Source organism: Oncorhynchus mykiss, chromosome 14, assembly GCF_013265735.2.
Source record: "Oncorhynchus mykiss isolate Arlee chromosome 14, USDA_OmykA_1.1, whole genome shotgun sequence".
NCBI lineage: Eukaryota > Metazoa > Chordata > Actinopteri > Salmoniformes > Salmonidae > Oncorhynchus > Oncorhynchus mykiss.
In genome coordinates this window covers 3,199,564-3,227,500 of record NC_048578.1, presented here as the reverse complement: position 1 = coordinate 3,227,500, position 27,937 = coordinate 3,199,564, and the positions used below count along the sequence as shown (strand labels likewise).

The window sequence follows — 27,937 nt, the reverse complement described above, 5'->3', positions numbered from 1 at the left end:
TAGGACTGTCTGGGTGGTCTTCAGTGGGGAGATGGAAATATAAAACTAGCGGTTTATCGGCAGAGAGGTTTGGAACTCTCTTTGTTATTGGTCTATTGGTGATGCTACCAGGTAAACCGAAATCCTGCACATGCAAACAGGCCATGAAAATAGGCTGATTAGAACGTCCTATGTAGATTGTATTTTCAAGCAGCAACTATTAGGAAATAACACTGATACATTTTTTTCACACTTTTACAGTGTTAGTTTCTTCAGCTGTTGTACAAAACACAGGAAAACAGAATTGTGACTGCGCTGGGCCTTTAAACATTTTATGACCTCTAGAGAACTCACATCAAAGTGCGGTCCTCGTCCGCTCGGAGACTGGGGGAAGATGACGTCATGCAGTACGTGCTGCCCCAGGGGCTCATGGGCCGGGCTCTTCTGCAGAAGATCAGGGAGAAGGTAATTCTCATTGCATTCTGATCCTACAGCCATGGGCCTGTGTAGTGGCTGGCCACTCTTAAGGCCTGATGCCACGCTGCTCTGCTTAGAGAAGAGACACACAGCAGAACAGCGGCATAATCCCTCGTTAATACTGCCCGTCTGTCACTCTGTATTCCCTGTGTCACAACAACACTGTGTGGAGGAACAGGCAGCGGCATCTACACACACGCCAATGCTAACGCTGTCTTATGGCAGGAAGGCATTGTTTAGGTTTTCATGACACTAAGTCTCCAATGACTGTTTTTTTTAAGTGGGTGAGTTAAACAAGGATATCAGGCCCTGCTTACATCATGCCAAGTGGCATTGCATTCATCACTGGAGGTGGAGGAGGAGGAGGCTCTGAGGGGCCTGTGGGAGAACGGCATCAATGGGCTCTCCTCTGCTCCGCTCCATGTTTTAGTTAGTATGCACAAAGTGCCCTCTAGTGTTTGTCATGCAAATGACTCACGCAGGACCGGGGACACAGCTGAGCTCAAGTGGCTCCCTATTCCCTATATCGTACACTAGTTTTGACCAGGGTCTATATGGCTCTGGTCAAAAATAGCGAACTTTATAAGCCAGGGAGTAGGGTACCATTTGGGTCAATGCATGCTGCTGCCTGTGTGAGTAAGTAACGAGATTTCACACTGCATCTGCACTGTTACAACAAGCCTGAACTCTGACTATGACCCAATTTCCAAATCAGCAGTTCAGGGAAGCCATGTTAAGCAACCTATTAGACCGATTTAATGAAGCTGACTGTGCTATGAACCCGAAGACAATGGACACCACCATCTGTTATCTGACTAAAATATCGATTGAAAGCATGGAACATCATCCCGTTCAATGTTAAGAGTTTGAAACTTAATGTGCGATGAGTTTTCATCAAGTGCAGAATAAATATCCGTTACAAGTGAGAGAAGTTCTCAAAGCTAATAAATGAGTGTACTTTTACACAACATGTCCTAGAGGTAGTACTGTATGGATGTGGGGGTGTGTGTGGACAGAAGGGTGTGTATGTATACCGTGGTCTGGTTGAGATTATGATGGGGCTGCAGGACAATCCCATCGGGGGCTCCTCGGAAGAACTTGCCCTTCCCATTACTCAATGGAGACCTGGAGAAACACATACAACAGCAGTCAGAGAGAGGAGGCTCACGCAACGTTTAACAAAACATTTGACCCAACCGTAGTACATTTTATTCATTCAGCAGACAGTCTTATCCAGAGCGTTTTACAGGAGCAATTAGGGTTAAGTGCCTTGCTCAAGGGCACATCGACAGATTTTTCACCTAGTCGGCTCAGGGATTTGAATAAGCGACCTTGCGTTTACCCTCCCAACGCTCTTAAACGCTAGGCTGCCTGCTGCCCTAGTAGTATGTTAGTCAGTGAGCGCGGGTGAGGTTATACTGAATACTGCTTGTTTTTGGCTGTATAAGTATAAATAAATAAATCGATCAATCAATCAAGGTGAACCTAGGGCTGTTGCGGTGACCGTATTACCGCCACACCGGCAGTCATGAGTCATAACCGCAGTCAAATTCCATGTGATTGTCGAGTCACGGTAACTAGGCTTCTCCAAAACTGCGCTCTGATGCCACTGATGGTCAATAGTAGCCTACCAAACTTCCTATTGCCTCTATTGTCCCTCTAATTAAACTGACATCAATGCAATCAAAATTCAAACACTTCATCAGGGCCCGGGCATTTAGAGTTTGAGCGGAATGGGACCTGTTGCGCAGCGAGAGCCAGCTCCTCATAGCTGGTTGATGCATGGAATGAAATAAGTGTTCCTATAAGCCCATGTTGTTCAACATTTCTATAGGCTTTGCATGAGAACTAAGTTTTGATGGCCTTTATTAAAAAGAGGAGGATCCCATCAGCTTTCTATAGGCTAGGCCTACTATATTTATTTCTCAACTTTCCTAATATTAAGCACATTGCTTCGCTTTACAACTGGAGTAGCTTACCTGGCTGGCATGTACTGGGGGAAAAGCGTCCTCCATTCGCTATTTAAGTGCATACGGTGACATGTTTTTTCCCCTGCCCCTGTTCCGATAACAGCCCGTTCAGAATCCAAACTAATTTGACACATATTTTATTTAGTATAAGTGATATATTAAATCGAGAATAGTCTGATGGGGGAGAATATTATCAAGTGCTTGTCGAATTGTGAATGAGAGACAGATGAAGTGTGTGCAGCCTCCCAAAAAAACAGAGCAAAGCGCATGCCTTTCATGCAACCCTTTTCAAATCATCATTAGTCGCATCATGCAGCCTTAGAATGTATTAGAAATCAAAAGTTATAGCCTAAGGTTTGTATCACAACTAAAGTTGTATAAATAACTCTAAATTAAGCATTTCAATTGATCACTTTGTTAACTGCTCAACACAGAATAGCCGCATGTCTGCGCACTCTCACGGAAATCGTTTAGGAAAAATATCCTTTCTATTTTATTCAGCTATGTTCAATTGTATTCTTCCTTCTATTAAATAACATAAAATAATGCCACTGGAAGTATAAGAAAATCTTGTCTGCAAATGAACTAGTGTATGGCACAGCCAGATCAGGGCCTAACATGAGGACAACTCAGAAGCTATTCTGTTCTTCTGAAATAGGCTACAATTTCTTCATATCATAATGTTTCTTTAGACCGGCCTAAAATAAATATTGTGATGGTGTAGGCTATATTAAATTGATTTTTTAAAACTTTTTAAAATGCAGATGTTCCAAATGTTCCTCATCAGTGGCTTGTAGGCCATGCATGGAAGCCTGGAGATGTTAATTAACTGTCAATTATCGTAAAACCGGCACTTATGTGCATGACAGTTACCGGCTGACAAAATGTCATGACCGCCACAGCCCTATGTGAACCCACCTGGTTGTCTCCTCATCGTCACTACTCCCGACTTCATCACTGGAAGAAGAGTACTCTGTTGCCTTGACAAACGGACTGAGATTGGACTTGACCCCAGATAAGTGGCCAGAACCCTGAGACAGAAACACAGGGAATAACATAAGAGATAGAACACCAGACATCAGGATTCATGAGACAGACACGTTTATGATAATAATACAGGACTGCTAATGCTAATTGAATATAGGAATAATTGTCACAAGAAGATGACAAACGGCTGAATGCTATTGAATAAAACACAAGGACACTGTGTGTCCTCTGGAGGGAATCAGAGACGGGACAGAACGGGGTCCCCATCTGCTGCCTTGTCCTCTGGTCCCGTCGGAATGACCGGAATCTTAACTGGCATTACTTCTCGGAATGGCATACCTCTGACATCAAATCAATAGGCCTAGTCATAAGATGCACTATTTGGTCTAGAACGGATAAGCAGGAATGATACACTATTTAGATGAGGCTATTTATATAGATGAGTCGACGAGGAGGAGTTCCAGCATTCTTTGTTTTGATAAGAGCAAACGCAGATGTTAGACGGTCAGATAGATTCTCCTAATTCAAATCCAGAGGTAATCGGATTCATCAGTCTCTTACCTTTGATTGTTTTTAACAGACGGTCACAAACAACAGTAACCGAACATCTGACGAATACCGAGGCGAGACCAACGCGATTGCCTTGAAACTTGGTGACCGAGTTTTCATGTGTTACAAAATTCAGATCTTTTCCACAACCACGGGGTAACTGGAGCCAATAAAGAAAATAACAACTTGACCCACTGGAAGAGTTCTGATAATCATGGCTGAAAATGACATTATAAATCTAATGTGGGTGAACGAGTAAAGTAACGGATGTAAAATATGTGGTGTGAAACAGTGTTCTAGATGCTGGGATAGCAACAGATGCCGTCCTCTGTTGCTTAGTTGGTCTGCGAATATGTATGCACGCATGACTCTCACTTTGGAAAAAACGCGTCTACTAAATGACATTCTTATTATATATAGATACTAGGGTTGGGCGATGTCAAGCTTTGTCCTATCTTGATGATGTACTAGTAAAACCTTGTGATGTATGAGGGTATCGGCCCCTATTGGCCAACCCCAAAAACATTTTATTGAAAAAGTTCATTAAAACAAACTTCCATGCTACAACTTCATGAAAGATAATCTTGTTAAAAGCCTGGTCAGAGGCTAAGTGGAGGCAAATATATATTTTTTCGATTTCTGATGGAGCTTCAGCATGGCCAGGTAGGTGTGTGTGGGGGTGGGTGTGTGTCTTTGTGGCGCGCACACGATGGAGTGACAGTCTATTCCGTAGTGAGTTAGGTTATAAATCATGGGCTGGATAGAGGCCGTCTTCAGAACGGGTTAATAATTGCTTTATTTGCATCATCCTCCTTTCTTAAAAGGCCTATGGTTTGTTCTGTCTCTCATAAAGCTGTGATTGAGAATAGCATATGCCTAAGCCTATAGATTCAGACTTTTATTCCTGTTCTTTTTGAAAGTGGCAACTTTAGGACAACTCTTTCTTAGGCTATTCAAATATTTGGAAATAGGCTACTGTTCATAACTTTAACTTATGATAGGCCAAGTAGGAGGATAGTTTATTGACAATTTTGTTTTCAACCTTGTATGCATAGCCATGTAGGGTGCTGCTGCACCACCTGAAAAAAAGTACAAAAAATCATAATACAATTTTTCCGGGCCGCACAGATAATTTATTTCTTAATAAGCTTAAACTAGATTTTTCTATGGACTATTGATACAGATTGTTCTCTCTCATTATTAGTCCCCTGGCTACCTTAAGTTTTTAGGCTATTCAAATACATTTATGAGATGGAAGTCCATTAGATTCATTCATTGTTTGATCGGGAGAAAGCCATGCATGCATAAAACGATGAAAGTGTAGGCTAGTCTTGCCCAAAGTAGTTTTAATATTGTATGGCGAGAGAAGAGAGTATAGCCCAAAAAATTATACAGCTCGACATAAGATAGTGTCCGTTATAAAGAAAATAGGTTTAGGCTATAAGGTCCATGCATCCGAAATGAGAGCGAGAGAGAAACAATATGGGTGGAGTTCTCTCTCCACTCTGTCTAGCCTACTTTACTCTCTTGTGTTCTGTATATAATAAATGTATTGCTAGAGCAAATAGGAATAGGCAAATTACTCAGAATGTCACTTGTGTGCAGTCCTGCTGTGCGCTGTCCGACCCCGTTCTTTACTGCGCGGCGCCAGTCAAGTTCAAATAGGCTAAACCATCGATGATGGCTGTCAATCATCGTCGATAGACGATGCTATCGTAACATACCCCAACCGCAATAGATACTGTACATACCCGTTGCTGCAGCAGGGCTGCTTGAGAAGTCTCCTGAGACTTCTTGTACTGTTGAAGACGGCTCTGCAGCATAGGGCTCTCCAGCTTGAAGTAACCTGAAAGAGTCAAAGGAAAATCTCTATCTCACGTTTCATTATGTTGTCCACTCTCTATAAATATTACCAGAGCCATACAGATACTCTAGATAGCTTTGGTGGCTCATTATGTGATCTTTCCTCAAACTATGTATGCTCTGCTAGTATGATGAACAAGTCTAGATAAGGACTAAGGCATGAGGATACATTGTATGGGATTCCTTGTTTTTCTTCTGGCTTACTTCCTGAATGCTAAAATGTAAAGCCCTCGTAAAGGACTTGGAAAAGCACTATCAAAATGTATCATTATTACTACTCTATTTGAGCTATTGCTCCCTCTTCATGTACAGTATATGAAATCCTTTTACATTTAAACAAAGACATTTATTTACTATATTGTGCGGGAGGCTCCTGAACTGCTTTCTTAAAACTGACGATTACTGGTAAAAAATATTTGAACATATTACCCAGTCTTTCTTTCTTTCTTTCTTTCTTTCTTTCTTTCTTTCTTTCTTTCTTTCTTTCTTTCTTTCTTTCTTTCTTTCTTTCTTTCTTTCTTTCTTTCTTTCTTTCGCCATCCAAAAGGCATTTATTTTGAGAGTCTGTCTAACCATTAATTGTACTGGTTTTCCCCACACCCATTCTACCACAGGCAGGCCCTGTTACTCACCCACACGCCCTCATACACTCCCACACACCCCAAAACACACTGCACTACTCAACAGACAGAGCACAGGCCAATGCTACCACTACACAGAAAGTGTTAGACACCTTTTAGGTCTTTCCTAAAGACAAGAAACTAGGTAAAACGTTCAACTATTTTTCTGTTTCAAAGCCAAACAGTGAAGCGGTGGCACGGTGCATGGTTCAGAGTTTCACTTTCAAACACTTTCAACTCATGGGGGGAACAACTCTGACAGGATGTTTAGGTTCCAGTGAGAAATTTCCGGTGTATTGTGGTTATAGTCTGATTTGTAAACACCCAATGCTTTCTCACAGGCTGTAGTTCACCATGTAGTAACACTATGCAGCTGATGGATCTACTATGAATCGATGTGTTGAAAGGGACCCATCTCTGAGTGGTGAGTGGTTTAGAGAGAGAGAGAGAGAGAGAGAGAGAGGGAGAGGTGAAGCAAGTGAGTAATTGTGGAGGACACAAGGACACAGACCTGACTGGGAGCTGTTGCTGGAGCTTCCGTGAGATGACATGGATTTCCCACCCTTCTCCACAGGAGACTGAGGGCCCCCACTGGACAGCAGAGAGGGAGAGGGATAGGAATCAGTGCCACAGGTAACTTCTACAAAGCTGTGAACGATCTGAGAGACAAGGCAATAAGGGCCTTCTACGCCATCAAAAGGAACATAAAATTCAACATACCAATTAGGATCTGGCTAAAAATACTTGAATCATTGCCCTTTATGGTTGTGAGGTCTGGGGTCCGCTCACCAACAAATCATTCATAAAAATGGGACAAACACCAAATTGAGACTCTCCATGCAGAATTCTGCAAAAATATCCTCAGTGTACAATGCAAAACACCAAATAATGCATGCAGAGCATAATTAGGCCGATACCCGCTAATTATCAAAATCCAGAAGAGAGACGTTAAATTCTACAACCACCTAAAAGGAAGCGATTCCCAAACATTCCATAACAAAGCCAACACCTATAGAGAGATTAATCTGGAGAAGAGTCCCCTAAACAAGCTGGTCTGGGGCTCTGTTCACAAACAGACCCCACAGAGCCCCAGGACAGCAGCACAATAAAACACAACCAACACATTGGAAAGAATAAACAAAAAAAATGAGCAAACTAGAATTCTATTTGGCCCTAAACAGAGAGTACACAGTAGCAGAATACCTGAAAGCTTTGACTATGTACAGACTCAGTGCGGATAGCCTTGCTATTGAGAGGCCGCCGTAGGCAAACCTGGCTTTCAAGAGAAGACAGGCTATGTGCACACAAAATTAGGTGGAAACTGAGCTGCACTCCTGCCAAATGTATGACCATATTAGAGACACATTTCCCTCAGATTACACAGACCCACAAATCATTTAAAATAATATCTATCAGGGGAAATATAACAGTGTGCCATCACAGCAGCAAGATTTGTGACCTGTTGCCACAAGAAAAGAGCAACCAGGAGAGGGGTGACAAGGATCAGTCACACACAAGTGTACTTCAAATGATGTAACAGAGATATCAAATGTCCATAGAGTGCCAGTGGAAGTGATCCCCTAAGCACATGGGGCCTGTCAAAGCTGATCTATGGATCATCCACCCTGTGGATGTAGGATAGGATCCCTCCCTGAGAATTTAATATTTATATGACTTTAATCTTTATTTAACTAGGCAAGTCAGTTAAGAACAAATTCTTATTTTCAATGACAGCCTAGGAACAGTGGGTTAACTGCCTGTTCAGGGGCAGAACAACAGATTTGTACCTTGTCAGCTCGGGGAGTTGAACTTGCAACCTTACGGTTACTAGTCCAACGCTCTAACCACTAGGCTACCCTGAATGATGTGTGATGGTGGTGAAAAACGTACCTTGATGAAGTCCGGTGATGACTCATCAGCTCTTTACAATAGAATTTCGATGTTGTACGCTCCGGAACCTTCAAAATATCATTTTGACATGTGAGGACACAGTATATGCCTGACTGCCTTCAACAAAGCATGCTGCATATTAGGCCATTACAAACCACTGCATACTATGTAAGGACTGCAGAAACAATATAGTATGTGGAACTGATCCAAATGAGGCAACCTGGACTGTATCACCTTCTATAGTAAGTTGATATTTAATTACAATATAGCTGCTACATTCTAAGAATTACAACTTCAGTCAAACTCATGAGAAGAAACATATGTCAAGCAGGCACACAGGCCTTGTGTTCATGTGACTAATGCTTCAATTTCTCAACGTGGTCCCCTGCAGCTGTCAACCTTTTCACCTTGCTCTCATGTGTCACATCATCACATAAGAGGAAAGGAAGACTGCACCCCCTGAAAGAGGAAGTCATTCTGAAAATACGCATCTGACTACTGACACTCCTTCAACAGGGCTTACTTGCAGCTCTGGGTTTCATAAGTGTTTCTTTTATTTTCCTGTGATATGAATGCAACAAGAGAACTTGTAAGCAATTAAAGCACATCAACTCCATATGCTAAGGATACAAATCTATGTTGATTAGAAGACCCAGAGCAAGGATGGGCAACTGGTGACCCGCGGACCTACAGTACCTTCTGTAGGAAATTCACTTTAAAACATCAATGTGTAAAATGTCAATGTTTTCTCTCCGCTGTCAATAGGGGGGTTGCACTTTTTTTTTTTTTTCAAGGTGGCTTGGGACCCCAAGAAAATTTCGCTTGGGGCCCCCAAAATGCTAAAGCCGGCTCGGACTGCACGTGAGGGTATGGAGGTGGATACGCAGACCCGCGAGCCACTGTGGTCCCTCATGATGAGTTCAGATTTGTTGTGGTCCCCAACCCCATCAAAGTTACCCATACCTGAACTAGAGAAATGTTGTGAGAGTTTGTTATTGGAAACACAGAACGTGTTTGCTGTAAGTCAGGGTTGCCATAGGAAGCCTGAGGGCACTGCCAAACTCGGGCTGAACATTCCACTTCCTCTAAGCTTGCATGATCAACATAATCACAAAAACAACAACAGCAGAACCACCTAAGATATAATATCACATGCACATGGGGTTATAGTCTCACCAGGCACACACACACACACAGACAGACACATATAGAAACATTCACCACACATACAGTACCAGTCAAAAGTTGGGACACACATACTCATTCAAGAGTTTTTCTTTATTTGTTTCTACATTTCAGAATAATAGTGAAGATAATAGTGAAGATATCAAAACTATGAAATAACACATATGGAATCATGTAGTAACCAAAAAGTGTTAAACTAATCAAAATATATTTAATATTTGAGATTATTCAAAGTAGCCACCCTTTGCCTAGATGACGGCTTTGCACACACTTGGCATTCTCTCAACCAGCTTCATGAGGTAGTCACCTGGAATGCATTTGTCACGTCCTGACCATAGAAAACCTGTATTTTCTATGGTAGAGTAGGTCAGGGTGTGACTAGGTTTTTCTTGTTCTAGTTTATATTTTCTATGTGGGGTTCGAGATTTGATTTTCTATGTTGGTGATTTGTAAGATTCCCAATTAGAGGCAGCTGGTTATCGTTGTCTCTAATTGGGGATCATACTTAAGTAGAATTTTTCCCACCTGTGGGTTATGGGATATTGTTTATGTTTAGTTGCCTGTTAGCACTGCATTGTCGTCACGGTTCATTTATTCTTTATTTGTTTTGTATTTGCTTAAGTCTCACTTTATTCATTAAAATTATGTGGAACTCTACGTATGCTGCGCCTTGGTCCGACCATCATTATTACCAACGATGTGACAGCATTTCAATTAACAGGTGTGCCTTGTTAAAAGTTCATTTGTGGAATTTCTTTCCTTCTTAATGCGTTTGAGCCAATCAGTTGCGTTGTGACAAGGTAGGGGTGGTATACAGAAGATAGCACTGTTTGGTAAAATACCAAATCCATATTATGGCAAGAACAGCTCAAATAAACAAAGAGAAACGACAGTCCATCATTACTTTAAGACATGAAGGTCAGTCAATATGGAACATTTCAGTAAATTTCAGTTGCATCAAACCATCAAGCGCTATAATGAAACTGGCTCTCAAGAGGACCGGGACAGGAAAGGAAGAGTTACCTCTGCTGCAGAGGATAAGTTCATTAGAATTACCATCCTTAGAAATTGCAGCCCAAATAAATGCTGCACAGAGTTCAAGTAACAGACACATTTCAATATCAACTGTTCAGAGGAGCCTGCGTGAATCAGGCCTTCATGGTCTAATTCCTGCAAAGAAACCACTACTAAAGGACACCAATAATAAGAAGAGGCTTGGGCCAACAAACACAAGCAATGGACATTAGACTGGTGGAAATCTGTCCTTTGACATTTTGGGTTCCAACCACCAAATCAAATCAAATCAAATTGTATTTGTCACATACACATGGTTAGCAGATGTTAATGCGAGTGTAGCGAAATGCTTGTGCTTCTAGTTCCGACAATGCAGTAATAACAAACGAGTAATCTAACTAACAATTCCAAAACTACTACCTTATACACACAAGTGTAAAGGGATAAAGAATATGTACATAAAGATATGTGAATGAGTGATGGTACAGAATGGCATAGGCAAGATGCCGTAGATGGTATCGAGTACAGTATATACATATGAGATGAGTATGTAAACAAAGTGGCATAGTTTAAAGTGGCTAGTGATACATGTATTACATAAAGATGCAGTAGATGATATAGAGTACAGTATATACGTAGACATATGAGATGAATAATGTAGGGTATGTAAACATTATATTAAGTAGCATTGTTTAAAGTGGCTAGTGATATATTTTACATCAATTCCCATTATTAAAGTGGCTGGAGTTGAGTCAGTGTGTTGGCAGCAGCCACTCAATGTTAGTGGTGGCTGTTTAACAGTCTGATGGCCTTGAGATAGAAGCTGTTTTTCAGTCTCTCGGTCCCAGCTTTGATGCTCCTGTACTGACCTCGCCTTCTGGATGATAGCGGGGTGAACAGGCAGTGGCTCGGGTGGTTGTTGTCCTTGATGATCTTTATGGCCTTCCTGTGACATCGGGTGGTGTAGGTGTCTTGAAGGGCAGGTAGTTTGCCCTCGGTGATGCGTTGTGCGGACCTCACTACCCTCTGGAGAGCCTTACGGTTGTGGGCGGAGCAGTTGCCGTACCAGGCGGTGATACAGCCTGACAGGATGCTCTCGATTGTGCATCTGTAGAAGTTTGTGAGTGCTTTTGGTGACAAGCCGAATTTCTTCAGCCTCCTGAGGTTGAAGAGGCGCTGCTGCGCCTTTTTCACGATGCTGTTCCATCGATGTGGATAGGGGGGTGTTCCCTCTGCTGTTTCCTGAAGTCCACAATCATCTCCTTAGTTTGGTTGACGTTGAGTGTGAGGTTATTGTCCTGACACCACACTCCGAGGGCCCTCACTCCTCCCTGTAGGCCGTCTCGTCTTTGTTGGTAATCAAGCCTACCACTGTTGTGTCGTCCGCAAACTTGATGATTGAGTTGGAGGCGTGCGTGGCCACGCAGTCGTGGGTGAACAGGGTGTACAGGAGAGGGCTCAGAACGCACCCTTGTGGGGCCCCAGTGTTGAGGATCAGCGGGGTGGAGATGTTGTTACCTACCCTCACCACCTGGGGGCGGCCCGTCAGGAAGTCCAGTACCCAGTTGCACAGGGCGGGGTCGAGACCCAGGGTCTCGAGCTTGATGACGAGTTTGGAGGGTACTATGGTGTTAAATGCTGAGCTGTAGTCGATGAACAGCATTCTCATAGGTATTCCTCTTGTCCAGATGGGTGAGACGCAGAGCAGGTGATCGGATGATGTCCGCATGTGTGGTTCCCACCATGAAGCATGGAGGTGTGATGGTGTCGGGGTTCTTTGCTGTTGACACGGTCTGTGATTTATTTAGATTTTAAGGCACACTTAACCAGCATGACTACCACAGCATTCTGCAGCGATACACCATCCCATCTCGTTTGCGCTTTGTGGGACTATCATTTGTTTTTCAAAAGGAAAATAACCCAACACACTTCCAGACTGTGTATGGGCTATTTGACCAAGAAAGAGAATGACGGAGTGCTGCATCAGATGACCTGGCCTCCACAATCACCCAACCTCAACTCAATTGAGATGGTTTGGGATGAGTTGGCCCGCAGAGTGAAGGAAGAGCAGCCAACATTTGCTCAGCATATGTGGGAACTCCTTCAAGACTGTTGGAAAAGCATTCCAGGTGAAGCTGGTTGAGAGAATGCCAAGAGTGTGAAAAGCTGTCATCAAGGCAAAGGGTGGCTACTTTAAAGAATCTAAAATCTAAAATATATTTTGATTTGTTTAACACTTTTTTGGTTACTATGTTTTTTGGAATCCATATGTGTTATTTCACATTTTGAGGTCTTCACTATTATTCTACAATGTAGAAAATAGAAAAAATAAAGAAAACGCTTTTGACTGGACCTCTGCATTCAACATGTGTGTGTACACACCACAACATATACACACATGTCACCACACTGATAGATGGACAGACCTTTGGTGGGCACTCCATGGAGCTTTGGAAGTCCCAGAAGACATCGTCAAACATAGGAGACATGGGAGTGGAGGCCATGTCAGACATAGAGCTGCTGTGAGGGGCGTCTCGACTGGAGTGAAGATTGGCATTCTGAAATGGAAACTTAGTTTAGATCAGGCCAGCTATATTTTTATATATTCATACGGCTCTGGGTTAGATTACTTTATTTAGTGACACATTGGTCGCGTTCCAAGTGGCACCCTATTCTCTATAGTGCTTTACTTTTGACCAGTGCCCTATGGATGCAATATAAGGGGAATAGGGTACTATTTGAGACAGAGACTCTGAGTACTGTAGGACAAAGAAGATGGAAAAAAGGAAGTAATCGTTTTCGGGTTCTGGATAAAGTAAGAGGAAGGACAACTAAGTTATCAACCACAAAGCACAAGATGGCATAGGATATGTATAGATCCTTGACTAATACCTTCCCAACAGAAGAGCTGACAAAAACTGTGAGAGTACAAAACGTGGGTTTTCAAAATGTTGAAATGATCAAAATATATGTTGAAGCCTTGACACCCGTTTGATTAGTCAATGGGGTCTTACAAAATACGTGTCATAACTTCTAAATAAATTGAAAGAGTGACATTTACAGAGATTTTTAATCTAACGTTTGCAGTTACTAATATAGAGATGCAATACCTATTATCTGACTTGTTTGCTAGGTTAACCCTTTACTTTGAAACAGGCAGCTGTTTTAACTATGTGTCATTGTCACGTGGTGATGGTGTTGATGTCGTCAGTACTTATAATGTATGAGGTAAGTATCCCATATTGCATATTGTGAATGCCTAGCTGCGTAATGATTTTCCAAACTGGGGCAAATAAAGATATTGACTGATTGAATTGATTGGTGGTGTTAGGAAGGGTACGGTTATTTGGGCAGGGGATGGGGAGTGGGCTACTGTACCTGTTGTATGGCGGCCCTCTGCATGGCAGGGGTACAGGGGCTGGAGCTGCTCCCGGAGCTCAGTCTGGTATGGATGTTTATGGGGAGAGGAAGGGGGTGTACGGGAAGGGGCAGCCCAGCCAACACTCTGTTCAGGTTGACCTGATAGTTGTCAGATGTCTTCCCCCTATCCATCTCCATCTGAGCAACATGGACAAGAACAGTCAGAACCAGACCCCTGGACACTGTAGTCAAGACTATATTATTGCATACTGGATTATGAATTATAACTAATAATCCAAAACATACTTCCAATCTATCTTTGAGCGACTAATAGCTATCTGGCACACTAATGCACAAACGCAAACAAACACAACACTAGACAAATAGTGATACAGACAAGGCGGTGAGAGAGAGAGAGAGAGGGAGGCAGCAGATAGTGAGGGGGTGCTCGGGGAGACGGGGGGAGTGGGACAAGGGGGACTTTACCGCTTTGCACTGGCTATTTGCAGGGCAGTTAGGCGTGGCACTAGCAGCCTTCTGGGGCTCCCTCTGTTTGTGCCTGTGGTCGTGCTGAAGCGAAAGCAGCTGCGTTTGGTCTTTGGGCAGCGTGCGGTGGAACTTTTTACCCTGCTGCTGCTGCTGAGGATGAGGCAGTAGAGGTGGAGGCTCGGTCCTCCTCTACACAACGACAGAGACAAACACAGGACACTGGCATTCAGCAGCCTCATCCCGTGCCTGCAGTACTGCCCCAAGACAGATAGATGACAAGGCCTTGTGGCCAATGCTGCAGCCTGGAAACAGCTGCTTTCAATAGAGCCTCTACTGTAGCTAGCAGATCCAGGCCCAGTAGGAGCCTCTCATTGAAACTGAAACTGGAATGAGGCTAAACTCTCTCCAGACATCAGAACTGGAGGAGGTATTGTTTCAGGAGGGGCACTCCCAGACTTTATGATCAGCACACATGAAAAGCACACACACATACACTCACATAGAGCCCTCGCCCCAAACACACACACCCGCAAGAAGCACATAAATACAGTATCAACTGAATTTCTTATTATAGTAAACCACCAAGGACATTTCTCCCACTGTTAACTGTATGTCATGCTTTTTCACTTCAGATTCAATGAAGTGATTACAAGGTCACACTGACATGAAGACTACATAGAGAGAAAGAGAAGTTGAGCTAAATCAATTCCACACCTGTAATCCCATATAAACTTGGATGTTTGTCATCTATGATTTATGATGAGTTCACCATCATTTCATGCTATTTGCTAAATCAGATTAAATGAGAAACAAAAAGCCCCTTCATGTTACTTGGCATTTACTCTCTCTTTTACCAGCGTTGACAAACGCAAGGAGAGCCTTTTTCTCCAAGCACTGCATGCTATTTAAAGACTAAACACAAGCCATGGAATTATATCACGGGGATCAAGACTAATGTTCACAATAAGGATATTGTGAATCGAGATACATAAATAATCTAATAGGGTTCTGGCTGTTCGGCACAGCAGTGGCCTTCTCAAGGAAACGAGGAGACAGGATTCCATACGCAAGTGATGAACACATAGGCTGTGTTTGAGAATGCATTGTTTTATTCTCCCTACCGTAGCCGCGAGAAGTAGGGGTGCTGCAGCACCCCCTGAAAAATTGGAATAAAAAAATAAATATATATTAAAAATCCCACAAAAGTGGTGCACTGGGCCTTTACTAGTCCTGTATTACCGGACCAATATAGTTATCGGTAGCATGGGCAATTTTTTTTTCATTTTCTTGTTGTAAGCCTAAGCATTCCTTTTCAAACATACTTTTCTTTACATCGCGGTAGGGGGTTGCAGTTACAATCCGTCGCGCCTAAATAGGATTCCTCCTGTGAATTACTTCAGATGCAACTTTAAGTCGATGCCTTTTAAAAGCAAATGACGCCTTTTAGTACAAGGCTCCTTGCGGATTAAAAGTCAAACAGAGCCGTTCAGAGTTCTTAAGTGTTGTCTTCTACAATACATTACAGTACATAGTCTTTATGTTGCCTTTGAGTACGCAGGATTGACTGTGTTTCCAGTTAGCCTAGCATCTATCATCATTAGAAGTTAGGGAAACAGACCATAAGAGAATGTGGCCTTTAGCTACCCATGCTAAGCCTGGGATAGCATAATTTAACAGGACCTGTGGTACAGGAGCCGTAGTATACACTGAGAAAGCAACAAGGTCTTGACCTTGAAATCTGCCATGGTAGTCTAAACATGGAATTTTCCACCATTCTATTTTCTCTACTCCTTCATTGACAGCAACAAACTTGCTCTTGACACACCGGTGTTCTCACATTCTGTGCTGTTTCATGCAGAACCAGTCATAATATTTCCCATAGACCAAGACACAACATTCATATCAAAACATTTGAATTCAATAACCACCCATGTCTTTCATAAAGATTGGAGTGATTTCATGGCACGGTTTGATGCATTTCGTTCTATGCAGGTTGAGTGACAAAAAAACAGAAGGCAGTTATTACCTGTTCATTTAAAGGACCTGCAGGTCTTCCTCCGACATCACTCCTCTGTGTGCCACAATCCTCTAGCTACAATTCAACGAGAGAGAGAGAGAGAGAGAGAGATTTATTTTTTTGATAACGTCAAGGTTTCTGACTTAGGAAATCCAATGACTGAATCCCGGTGAAAAACCTAAAATATTCAGTGTCTAGCTAGCTTGCATAAGGCTCTTAACCCCCCTATTTTAAATATTTAACCATGAAAATTAGTCCCATAACTCTAAATGACCCTGAAAGAGTGAATGGCTGAATCAAAACCGTGCAGCAAGTTCTTCCCCCCTGGGTTAACACAGAATGGGTTAAAAACATGTTCTAGTCAATAGATGTTAAATGGTACACGTTGCATCTCCAGATGCGCTTGAGGATGCTTGAGGATGAGACGGCGGAAATCCATGTAAGCTACAGCTGAGACAGGCAGACAGGAGGAGAGAGAGCAGCACAGCCAGGCAATCAGCCCTACTGACCATCTGTAATTAATTGGTAGCCAGGCCACTCTCTAGGATTCTGTCTAAACTCATTAGAGCTGCCTTCTACATCACTCTCACCAAGAGAAACACATGCATGGAGCATGGCAAGATACATACAATCCCAAATGGCACCCTGTTCCCTATATATTGTACTACTTCTGTTCAGAGGTGGTCAAAAGTAGTACACTATATAGGGAATAGGGTGCCATTTAGGATTCAGCATATGTGTGTGTATCTTGACATGCTCCATGCATGTGTTTGTTAAATGGTCCATGCATGTGTTTATATTGTTCATTGTTCAAGTTTTATTGTCATGCACACAGGGTTGCCAGGTCTCGCTTAAATTTCGATACCAATGATGTCTCAAAAGCCGTCCCCTAGGCCTGAATACTAGCGACTACATTTTTTTCCGCAGCAAGAGCGGAGTTGCCACATTTATCCAATAAACCCTTTTTCTATAACGTTATCAAGCGAATTAAGAAGGAATATCGACGTAATTTGTAATGACATAAACTAAGAAGCAAAATTTGTTTTTCCATCAAAATAATAATTATTGCGAGCTTAAGAATAAGTTGCAAAAGAAAATATATTTTGCCCTTATTAAACACACCTGATAATTTTCCATCAATGGATTTCTATTTAACTTGTTTTGACTGCTATGATTAAGCAATAAGGCCTGAGGAGAAGTGGTATATAGCTAATATACCACAGATAAGTGCTGTTCTTAAGACACAGCCCTTAGCCGTTTTATATTGGCCATATACCACAAACCCCTGAGGTGCCTTATTGCTATTACCAACGTAATACCCATGTTACATGGTCTGCTATACCATGGCTTTCAACCAATCAGCATTCAGGGTTCAAACCACCCAGTTTATAATTGTAAATAAATCCTGTTTGCGCATGTGCATAACTATAGATAAATCCGACAGGAGAGTTTTAGTGATGAAAGATGGACAGAGGATCTCGAAATCTCTGTGCGAGAAACACTTGGACGATCTTCGAAAAACAAATCTTAGGACTGGGGCGAAAATAGCCTCTCAATAAATTATTTCTGTTTTTTATTTTGAATACATTTGCAAAAATTTCAAAAAACCTGTATGTTTTGTCATTATGGAGTATTGTGTGAAGAATGATGAGGACAAAATTGTATTTAATCCATTTTAGAATTAGGCTGTGAAGTAAAGAAATGTGGAAAAAGTCAAGGGGTCTGTATAATAACTGTATAATAAAAAAAAACACAAGAAATAGGAGAGGAAGCTATATACAGGATCAGTGCCAATACCACATTTACAATGAGCAGGGATACTGGAGTTTTTAAGGTAGATACAGTATGTACATGAAAAGTGACTGGTAGCAGTATTAATCATAATAGTAAACAGTATTGCAGAAACATAAGTGGTGGGTGGGTGTGTACATAGTGGTGAGTGTGTGTGCAAGAGTGACAGTGTAGGCGTGCTAGGCATACATACACGTAAACAGGGCTGAAAAGTGAATGGTAGTATTACTTATGGTAATATTCTAGTGGTAATATATACAGTACATGTAAACAGGAGTAATAGTGACCAGTAGCAGGATAAATAGAGAGATGGTAATGGCAATCAACAATCAAAGAACAGCAACATAGGTGTGAGGGGGAGCAGTAGTTGTTAGCAATTGAACAGTCTTATGGCCAGGGGATAGAAGCTGTTTAGGAGTCTGTTGGTCTGAGCATTGATGCACCAGTACCGCCTGCCAGACGGTAGCACGGAGAACATTCCTTATCTCGGGCGACTGGAGTCTTTGGGAATTTTTCGGGCCTTTCTCAGACACCGCCTGGCATGTACGTCCTGGACGGCTGGGACGTTCACCCCCAGCGATGCACTGGGCCGTCCGCACCACTCTTTGTAGGTCGCGGGTGGTGCAATTTCCATACCAGACAATGATACAACCAGTCAGGTTGCTGTCGATGGAGCAGCTGTAAAAGTTCCTAAGGATCTGAGGGGTCATGCCTCCCGAGGGAGAAGAGGCTCTGTGTTGCTTTCTTCATGACTGTGCTGGTGCGAGAGGACCATGATGTGGACACCGAGGAACTTAAAGCTCTTGACCCTGTCCACTGCGGCCACGTCGATGCGGATGGGAATAGGGGGCCATTTGGAACGCACCCATACTGTATACATCCCAGAGAATGATTTGTGGGCTATTGCTCAGCTAACGGCACATTGAACAGACTCAAAACCACCGCACACCTTAATGATCCCACTGAAAATGACTGTAATAGACCCGCACAGACTGACATGGCATCTACTGTACCGTACTGCAGTCAGGTAGGCAGGTGTGGCTCATCCAGAGCCACTGAACTGTGGGAGATTAATCAACCGAGTGTTCGAATTAAAGCGTCTAATTAAAGTCCTCAGAACGACACGACAGCCCTTTACCTCGGCTATAGGATGCTGTAATTGTCACTGACTTCTCGCCATGGCGCTCAGCCCAGCTCCAACTTCTAATCACGGGAAATGTCAATACAGCAGAAAAAAGTAAGAGATGTTGAATTATTTTCTTTCAGGATGGTCCCGCGGGCAATTTCTTTCTGATCTTCCATAGTGTTTCTAACTTCATCAGTGGCGTTAAACGCTACCCTTGGTGGATTTAATCACCAATGGACTGAAACCTGACACAAGTGAAAGTGCTGCGTCAACACCCTTCATATCAAATGCATATAAAGCAGTTTTTGTGGAGGAACACGTATAAAATGTTAACCTGCACCTGGATTAAATATGCATTGACCTTGTCACGATGCATTTTTTCAGACCAGGTTACTGACAAAACAAAGTGGGTCCCGTCCCAGTGAAAACTACAGTGTTATGTGTTTTGATGCACAAAGCAGGTTAACAGACTTCCGACACACATTATGTATGGACCAAAAATGTCTACCGAGACTAGCATCTAGATCATATTGGCCCATGACAATGCTATTTGAACTTCAGGAACTTACAGCTTGTAGCAGCTTGTAAAGTACAGTGTTATTACACAAGAAAATAAATATTTATAATCCTCCTTCGGGATCGGGCACAAAAGACCATCAAATCAGCACATACTTGTTTGGTTTCTGCCTATCACATGGAGCAATACGAGCGGATGAGAATTGAGTGGGTTGGGCAGGTGGTCTACTACTTAATTTTTTTTTTTTTTTTAGGGGGGGGGGGGGGGGGGGGGGTCAAATTTACCAGCTACCTGTTTCTTGTCCCTTCTCTTGCTCCTCTCATTGAATAGACCTCTGTCATTAGCTTCAGTCTCCTCCCTCCATAGCATCTCCTGTAGCTCTGGCCATTGGAACCCAGAATCCTGCAGCTGCCTCCTTTGTTGCTGTAACACAACACCACAACGTCATTAAACATGGTATTACCTCATTCAACAGAATATATTTTCTCTGACATTTCTCAATGCGACATCACAGTCCAACACGGCACATGACATCATTCTCCATCCATCTGTACTGTACATCAACAAAAACGCTACAGAACACACCATAGCTCTGTATGCAGACCTAATACGACATACAGTATCACGTCAGTCGTCTTTTGTGCAAAGCAAACCACACAAAAGCATCACTCCCGAAAGCAATCCCTCCGTATTTGGAAACCCCAGTATAATACTCTATATTGTTCTATAACACAATTCTTTGGTTTGTTCAACACAAAAGAGTCCTTCTCATTTGAGCCAAACAAACAACAGGAGGGAGAGAGAAAAAGAGAGAGCCCGTCAGTCTCTAGCCAGCCAAGCTCATTTGGTGGCTGGGCAGCAGGTGTTTGGCTCTGCTGCTCTGCTCGAGAGGGCTGCAGAGAGGAGCGGAGTGTTTCAACTAAAGAGTGTCTCTCACATCCTCCAGCCTCCTGCGCTGCTCTTTCTGCTGTTGGATCCTCTTCTGCCTCTCGGCCAGCAGCTGCTGTTTGTACCTCTCCTGGTCCTGGAGCTGCTGCTGGAGGACCTGCTGCTGTCGCTGGGCTTCTGACCGGCTCTTGTTCTCCTGCTGCAGACGCAGGAACTCTCTCCTTAGAGTGGACTCCCCCGGCAGGTTCACTATGGAGCTATGGATACAGGACAGATTATGGTAGCAAGGCACATAGTGAGTGACGGGCAGGAGTGAGGAGGCACATGGTTATATGGCTAGGAGTAGAGTTACACACAGGAAGGAACACTTGCATGCACATGCACACACGCACAAATATATTTTTTATAGTCACCACCATATGACGCTCTGTGTCCAGCTAAGGGAGCACAAGCAGGAGCGAGCATCTGGTGACACGCTAATGTCTTCATGGACACGCCCATGCATTCACACACTGTGCACTCTCAGATGAATATCCTCTATGACAGTTCTCAGGGTCAAGGCCTGCATTAGCTATTACATAACCAGTAAAGTGAGGACTAGTCACAGACAGGGTCAGCTGGCTGTTGGATGGATGTAGACGTGACGTCAGACCTAGAGTCTGACCTTCGTTGCAGACAGTGTAAACGCTGTGTCATCATACCTGGGTTCACCTTCCTCGTCATTCATCTCCTCCTCCTCGTCCTCACTGCCGCTGTACTCATACTCCGGGCCCTCTGTGGACAACATGTGACTATTACAGACATGAGGGATGCATGTAATCCCAATGATACCAACACGCACATGACTGTACATACTGAGGAAACAAGGAAAGGGTTCTAAAACTGTACAACACTTTCACACATGCTGTACTGTTCCCACAGTTAGCTAGTCAGTTCCTCCTCTCTCATGATCTGAGCAGGGAGGGTTTCAAGCATCAGTAAACCAACCTAATGTCTCCCCTCCAGGTGTCTCCTGCAGTTAACCCACATGGAACTAAAACTCGTCATGAACTGTCTCTCTCACTTCCTTTTCTTCAATAGGATTGCATTCCAAAACGCTTGTCATAATTGACTAAATACTTCTACATATTAAGTAAGGCTCATTCTTCCTTCTGAGGCCTCATGAGAGATTGTGAATTACACAGAGAGAGACAGAAAGAGAGAGAGAGAGAGAGAGAGAGAGAGATAGAGAGAGAGAGAGAGAGAGAGAGAGAGAGAGAGAGAGATGCTGGCCTCAGAGAACATTTCTAATTCCAAGTCAAACTCTAGTAGGTTATGAAAACAGGGTAATGACTGAGTGTATCTGCTGCGTTAGAAGCTGCCGCTATCAGCGTCTCACATGGTCTCACTACAGGCTTGGCTCCTCTCTAAAGGGTCATCTCTCTGTCCGTCTGACCAGTTAAGCAGAACACCAACCAACAAACCAACGGCACAGGGTCGAGGAAACTGCTGTTTTGGTATCGGGGCGAAGCCTGGAGGCTCGGAGAGCGCAGGCAGGCAGGGAGACGATGTCATTATGTGGCGTGGGGAGGAAGACGGAGCGAGGGAGGACGCTGGGGGTGTGGTGCAGTCTAGGAGATGATTAAACACGGCTTCCTCCAAGGCGCATTCCTCTCACATGACACGAGTGTGCAGTCTCACTGTGAGAGGGCTGACAAGGAGCAGTCCTGCTGCTGCCTCTAAACCCAAATCCCACCACATTACCAGTGGATAATGGAACCCTTCATTAGAACCTTTCATTAATGACAGTCATACAGTAGCCTCTCCCTAGGCCTAGAGACATTAAACACAAGGGTAAACAGAGAACTGGGAGACAAGATTGAGAATCAAAACACCTTTTTACTGCCACTTTCACTGTCGCTGCCAGTGTGACCACGAATAACAAGGCCAAAAGGTTGACCCATGGTCATTGGCAGCGCAAGGTCTCATACAGCACTAAATCATGATATTAATTATAGCCTTGACTGCCAGACTCAGTTGTTGAGTGAAACTAGGTAATCTCTGATATTCCATTATGACAACATGGCCTCACCTTTGTCTCTCTTCTTCCTGGTTCTGTCCAGGTGGTCTTTGAGCATGATGCGGACCTGCCGTTCGTTGGGCAGGTCTTTGATGAATGAGTGTCTCAGGAGGGTTTCTGTGGCGGGACGGTGGAGGTAGTTTTTTGCCAGACAGCTCTCCACAAAGGTCAGGAACTTTTTGGACCTGGAGAGGACAGAGGGTCACAACTTACAGGCTCAGGCTGTGTCCGAGATGGCACCCTAACCCCTATGTAGTGCACTACTTTTGGGCAGATCCTCATGGGCTATAGGGAATAGGGTGCCATTTCAGACACAGCCTCAATTAATTCTCAATGTCTGCCATGCAGCTGCTGGTATGAATTAATATTGAATTATCGAACTCCATGGTTTCAAACACAAGGCTTCATGCATTACGAAAGGTAAAAAAGCAAAGCTGCTGAAGACATGTGAACAGGAAGACAAAAGCTTATCCACTTTCCCTTCCCATTGGATTTAAAAGGCCTTATTTTAGAGCATTGCATGCAGTCAACCTGTTACTGTGTGGATTGTCATCTCACACTGTGATGCTAAAATTACACCCAAGAACGTGACAATAAACAATATGTGCTCAGCCTGAACTAATGCTACAGTACACAAAAAAACAGTAAGATAAGGGGGTGAATAAGGGACATTGTATTGTGGCAGTTCTGTTGGCAGTAATGTTATCGGAGCTAGCTAAGAAAGAGAAAAGGCTGTGTGTAAGGGAAGGCGATGCAAGGCTGTATGAGTTTTGGCCACTCTGGGGAAAACATTCCTGCTGTGTTGCTGAGGCTCTGTGGGGCGTGGTGTCGCTAAGCGAGAGAGGCTGAGCTGTCTTTCTTACCATTTCTTTGATTTGAGCTTGGGGGGCGGGTTGCGAGGAATGAGGAACAGGGCTCTCATGGGATGCATGTCACACAGGGCTGGGAACAGAGACAGACACAGACAGAGAAACTATGGTTGCGTCCCCAATGGCACCCTCGAGGCCTTGGTCAAAAGTAGTGCACTAATGTAGGCAATAGGGTGCCATTTAGAACTCACACAGACAGGGGATCGAGGTTATGAGAGGCTCCATTGTGGCCTAATCACATGGCAGGGGATGGAAGAAGTGTTCCACAATGTTGTCAATGTTAGGCTAAAGTCCTGTCCTGTTGCCCTTGGCCTGCTTGTTGTGTGTGTTTACTACACAGTCCTACTACAACACTGTTTGTTTTTCATTCAGTGATTGTGAACTCCCTCTCGGTCATGGTGCAACACTAGGCTTAACAGACACCAAACAGTCATGAGTTTATTTCATTTGTTTCTCTGTTTTTTGACTCAAGGATTTTCAATTTCAAAATGCGAGAGAACTGTCTGACCTCCGACACATCATTGTGAGCCCAATCACTTTCAATGACACTTGGATTCAGTCCTTGACTGGTAATATGGGCTGCAATATCTGACAACTCTGTGAAGTCGCTCACAGAGAGAGAATGAAAACATACAGTGAGTTAATCCAACAAAACTCAAAACTAGAACTTTGCAAGAGTAAAAATACAGCATAATAACATAGGATATGCTTAAAGGGATACTTCAGGATTTTGGCAATGAAGCCCTTTATCTACTTCCCCAGAGTCAGATGAACTCAAGGATACCATTTGTATGTTTCCGCATCCAGTATGAAGGAAGTTAGAGGTAGTTTCTCGAGCCAATGCTAACCATAGACATCCAAAATTGCGCTAACGCTAGTTAGCAATTGCGCAAACGCCTGGTGGCAACTTCCTTCAAACTGCACGCAGACATACAAATTGTATCCATGAGTTCATCTGACTCTAGGGAAGTTGATATTTTGACTTCATTGCCAAAATCCTGAAGTATTCCTTTAAAAGAAAATAAACTTTATAAATTACAGTAGAGCATATTAGTCATGGCCTCCAAATTCTAAGATGTGCGAAGACTCCTTGACGAGACTGCAATGTGTATGGACAGGAGGGGAGGGAGAAGGTGACACTTACGTGGTGCTCCTTCAGCCATCTCCAGAGCTGTGATTCCCAGCGACCACAGGTCACTCTATAGAGGAGGAGAGTCATCCAGTCAGATCCACTCAACAGACAAGCGTGGGGACTCATCTTGACAAATCAATCAATGTCAGATTTTTGTTTTCACTGAATCACATTTGGATATTTGGCCACAATTAGGCTGGGAAAATAGTAGTTAAGTTAAGTTGAGTGCTCATGGCCATCTTTATTTCAGGTAGCTCATATATTAGCTGATAAGCAGATTTTGTTATGTTATGTAGTTTATCAAGTGGATTTTTCTCTTCAGTCGCGTAGTAGCCTGTCCTACTCCCAAGCCTTGTCTATGACTTGTCTAATAATCACTGATCAGAAACACTTAGAATGCAATAATGTAGCCTAAATCTAATGTATTATTTTGCTCTTGACTCACATAGTAAGTAGCCTTATGTAATCTATCCACCACCAAGCTGTGAGATCGCATCCATTTTTAGTTGTTTTAACGTAACTTAGCCTACTTCAATATAATCAATCAATCATTCATTCATTTATGTCATTACACAGCATACAAGTCATTCATGCCTTGAAATACAATCAAGCATTTTTTTCAATTAAATAACAAAGGGAGCCTTGAATAATTAAACAATACATTTAAAAAAGTAGATTTTCTGCCATACATCCATTTTGAATAATGGCTCAAAAGCCCTGTTTTAAATGCATGTTTGATTAGGAAAATATTTGTGTCAGTTATGGGTCTACATTCGATAGTTTACAAGGTCCAGCAAGGCACATTAGCAGGGCAGTCATAGGGTGCATTTTGTTAGGATGTACCTGCGTTAACAGATGCTATAGGAATATGGGCTTCTCCTGATACTGAGATGTACTGCCTGTCGTATTCTTGTGGATCATCATTCTCCCGAGTGCACGTATCCCAATTTGAAACATTTCAATCATCAGATTTTTTTTTGTTGAATCATGGTCACAAATGTCGTATTAGACTAAAAGATGCGCAGACACGCACCACTTTTTGTGCTGTCGGGCCCCGTCGGGTTCGGCCTCAGAATGAGAACTCTAAAACAAACAAACAAACAAACAAACAAACAAACAAACAAACAAACAAACAAACAAACAAACAAACACACAAACACACACACACACACACACACACACACACACACACACACACACACACACACACACACACACACACACACAAACAGCATTTCCAGTAGAGATGGCGGCCTCTTACCCTGTAGTCATAAGTAGAGTCTGGGTTCTCGTCACAAGCAATGACTTCAGGGGCCATCCAGTACGGAGTCCCAATAAAGGTGTTCCTCTTCCCTATCGTCCTGTCCAGTTGAGCACTCACCCCAAAGTCAACTGGCAAAGACAATACACAGTGTTCAAACATATTAAACCACACCTACAAGGGGAGAGCAAGCAAATACTGAGGTGACAGTGACACTGTGGCTGTGTAGGTTGTGAGTTGAACTTTGACCCTGTCTCCTAGTCCTTACCCAGCTTGACCTCTGCGTTCTCAGTCAGCAGCACGTTCTGGCCTTTGATGTCTCTGTGAATGACGTGGTGTGAGTGGAGGTGAGACAGGCCCTGTGTTGACACACACAAACACACACACAATATCAGGACACGACACACGCACGCACACACACATTGTACACATCACATGATTTCTCTCTCTCTCTCTCTCTCTTGGGGCTTGGGAGCTGTCCAAAAGAACAGGCACAGAAATCATACACTGCTTCAAAGGAGTTAAAAATAAACACAGGAAGTTTATTTTATTTAAGATAATGACTTCACCGTGCTTCGCAGCTATCTGCCCCTGTGAGCCATCGTCTAACCCTCCATTACCGTTCTACCATAAGTTTATAAGCAAAAGCTCCAAGTCCAATGCAATAACGCACCCACTACAATATGGCTGATATAGGATGAGAAGAGCTCTCTGAAATGATTCTCAGGACCTTTACATCTCCCCAGGGGTTTGTGGAGAGTCCTATTTAAATGGCTTATCTCCAGCAGCAGTACTCACTCTGAGGACCTCCCTGCAGATGTAGGCGATCCAGTCTTCTTTCAGGCAGTTCCCTTTAGTCTTCTTCACTAGGTCAGTGACTGAGCCCGCCCCACAGTACTCCATCACCAGCTACACAGCAAGGGCACACACAGACACAGAGGAAATGGCTCAGACAGATGCCAGACCACCAGCAGAACCCTGTTACTACAACTGCGAGGCCTAAAACACACGCACATCTAGATACAACTTGGACTTTAGATGAGTTAAAGGGCTCTGAGGTTTCCCTGGTCAGGTCACGGTGTCAGGAAAAACTCATGGCCTTTGTTATGCATTCTGGAACCATGTTCTGCATACCACAGGAGGTTGGTGGCACCTTAATTGGGGAGGACGGGTTCATGGTAATGGAGCGGAATAAGTGGAATGGTATCCCATTTTTTCCTGACACCCTTCCATCAGCTCCGTTCCAGATATTACTATGAGCCCTCCTCCCATCAGCAGCCTCCACTGGTGCATACTAACCGAAAGAAGCTGTATGAGCTGTACATACATATAGATAGAGATACAGGCTCTCTTAAAGATGATGGCGTTATTGAGATGAGATGATTGAAGTGAGGAGAAATCAACAGAGATAGAAAGCAGCCACTCACCCAGAGCTGGTCATCCTGACCTGCAGGACTCTTCTTCACAAAGGCACCATAGTATGTAGCTATATTCCTATGATGGGAATATGTCTTCAACATATTAATCTCTAACTTTATTTCCTCTTCTTCTTCCTGCAAACAAAAAAAGGATATTACATTTTTTTTAAATATCAAACTTGACAACGGAAAACAGCAGGCTGTAATGCAGTCAACCCAAAACCCAGTGAGTGAATACCCTGCTTCTCTTGCTGCCCAAGCACATAACAGTTACAGTTTACTTTTAAGCCAACATTCAAGTTAAACAGAGATGGTGGATATGTACTGGGCCCGCCATACTGGTGACCCACAAGCCTGCCAACACAATTGCAATCAACAGCAGTGATAATTTCATCACTGGCTCAGTCTCTCACCAATTATGGCATGTGGGCTTGGGAGTCCATTTCAGCATTCATATTTACATTGCATGGGGCACT

At 43.3% G+C, this 27,937-nt stretch overlaps 1 protein-coding gene across 8 annotated transcripts in view; it reads right to left on the bottom strand.

Annotated features, from left to right (window-relative positions):
* LOC110488552 (mitogen-activated protein kinase kinase kinase kinase 4) overlaps window positions 1-27,937 on the bottom strand; it is a 58,854-nt gene that overhangs the window by 14,393 nt on the left and 16,524 nt on the right. Inside the window, exons 4-23 of one of the 8 annotated variants that reach the window (XM_036942677.1) lie at window positions 27,471-27,596; window positions 26,842-26,952; window positions 26,312-26,402; window positions 26,044-26,174; window positions 24,795-24,849; window positions 23,645-23,723; window positions 22,794-22,966; window positions 21,424-21,496; window positions 20,772-20,979; window positions 20,126-20,257; window positions 16,410-16,475; window positions 14,381-14,572; window positions 13,913-14,092; window positions 12,961-13,092; window positions 8,336-8,403; window positions 6,957-7,036; window positions 5,714-5,808; window positions 3,345-3,457; window positions 1,491-1,581; window positions 334-525 (exon numbers count right to left, since the gene is read on the bottom strand). In XM_036942677.1, coding sequence (XP_036798572.1) covers window positions 334-525; window positions 1,491-1,581; window positions 3,345-3,457; window positions 5,714-5,808; window positions 6,957-7,036; window positions 8,336-8,403; window positions 12,961-13,092; window positions 13,913-14,092; window positions 14,381-14,572; window positions 16,410-16,475; window positions 20,126-20,257; window positions 20,772-20,979; window positions 21,424-21,496; window positions 22,794-22,966; window positions 23,645-23,723; window positions 24,795-24,849; window positions 26,044-26,174; window positions 26,312-26,402; window positions 26,842-26,952; window positions 27,471-27,596 — 2,388 coding nt within the window. Of the gene's footprint in view, window positions 1-333; window positions 526-1,490; window positions 1,582-3,344; window positions 3,458-5,713; window positions 5,809-6,956; window positions 7,037-8,335; window positions 8,404-12,960; window positions 13,093-13,912; window positions 14,093-14,380; window positions 14,573-16,409; window positions 16,476-20,125; window positions 20,258-20,771; window positions 20,980-21,423; window positions 21,497-22,793; window positions 22,967-23,644; window positions 23,724-24,794; window positions 24,850-25,625; window positions 25,895-26,043; window positions 26,175-26,311; window positions 26,403-26,841; window positions 26,953-27,470; window positions 27,597-27,937 lie in introns of those variants that run through there. The other 7 variants (XM_036942678.1, XM_036942680.1, XM_036942679.1 and 4 more) reach the window with 7 other exon arrangements.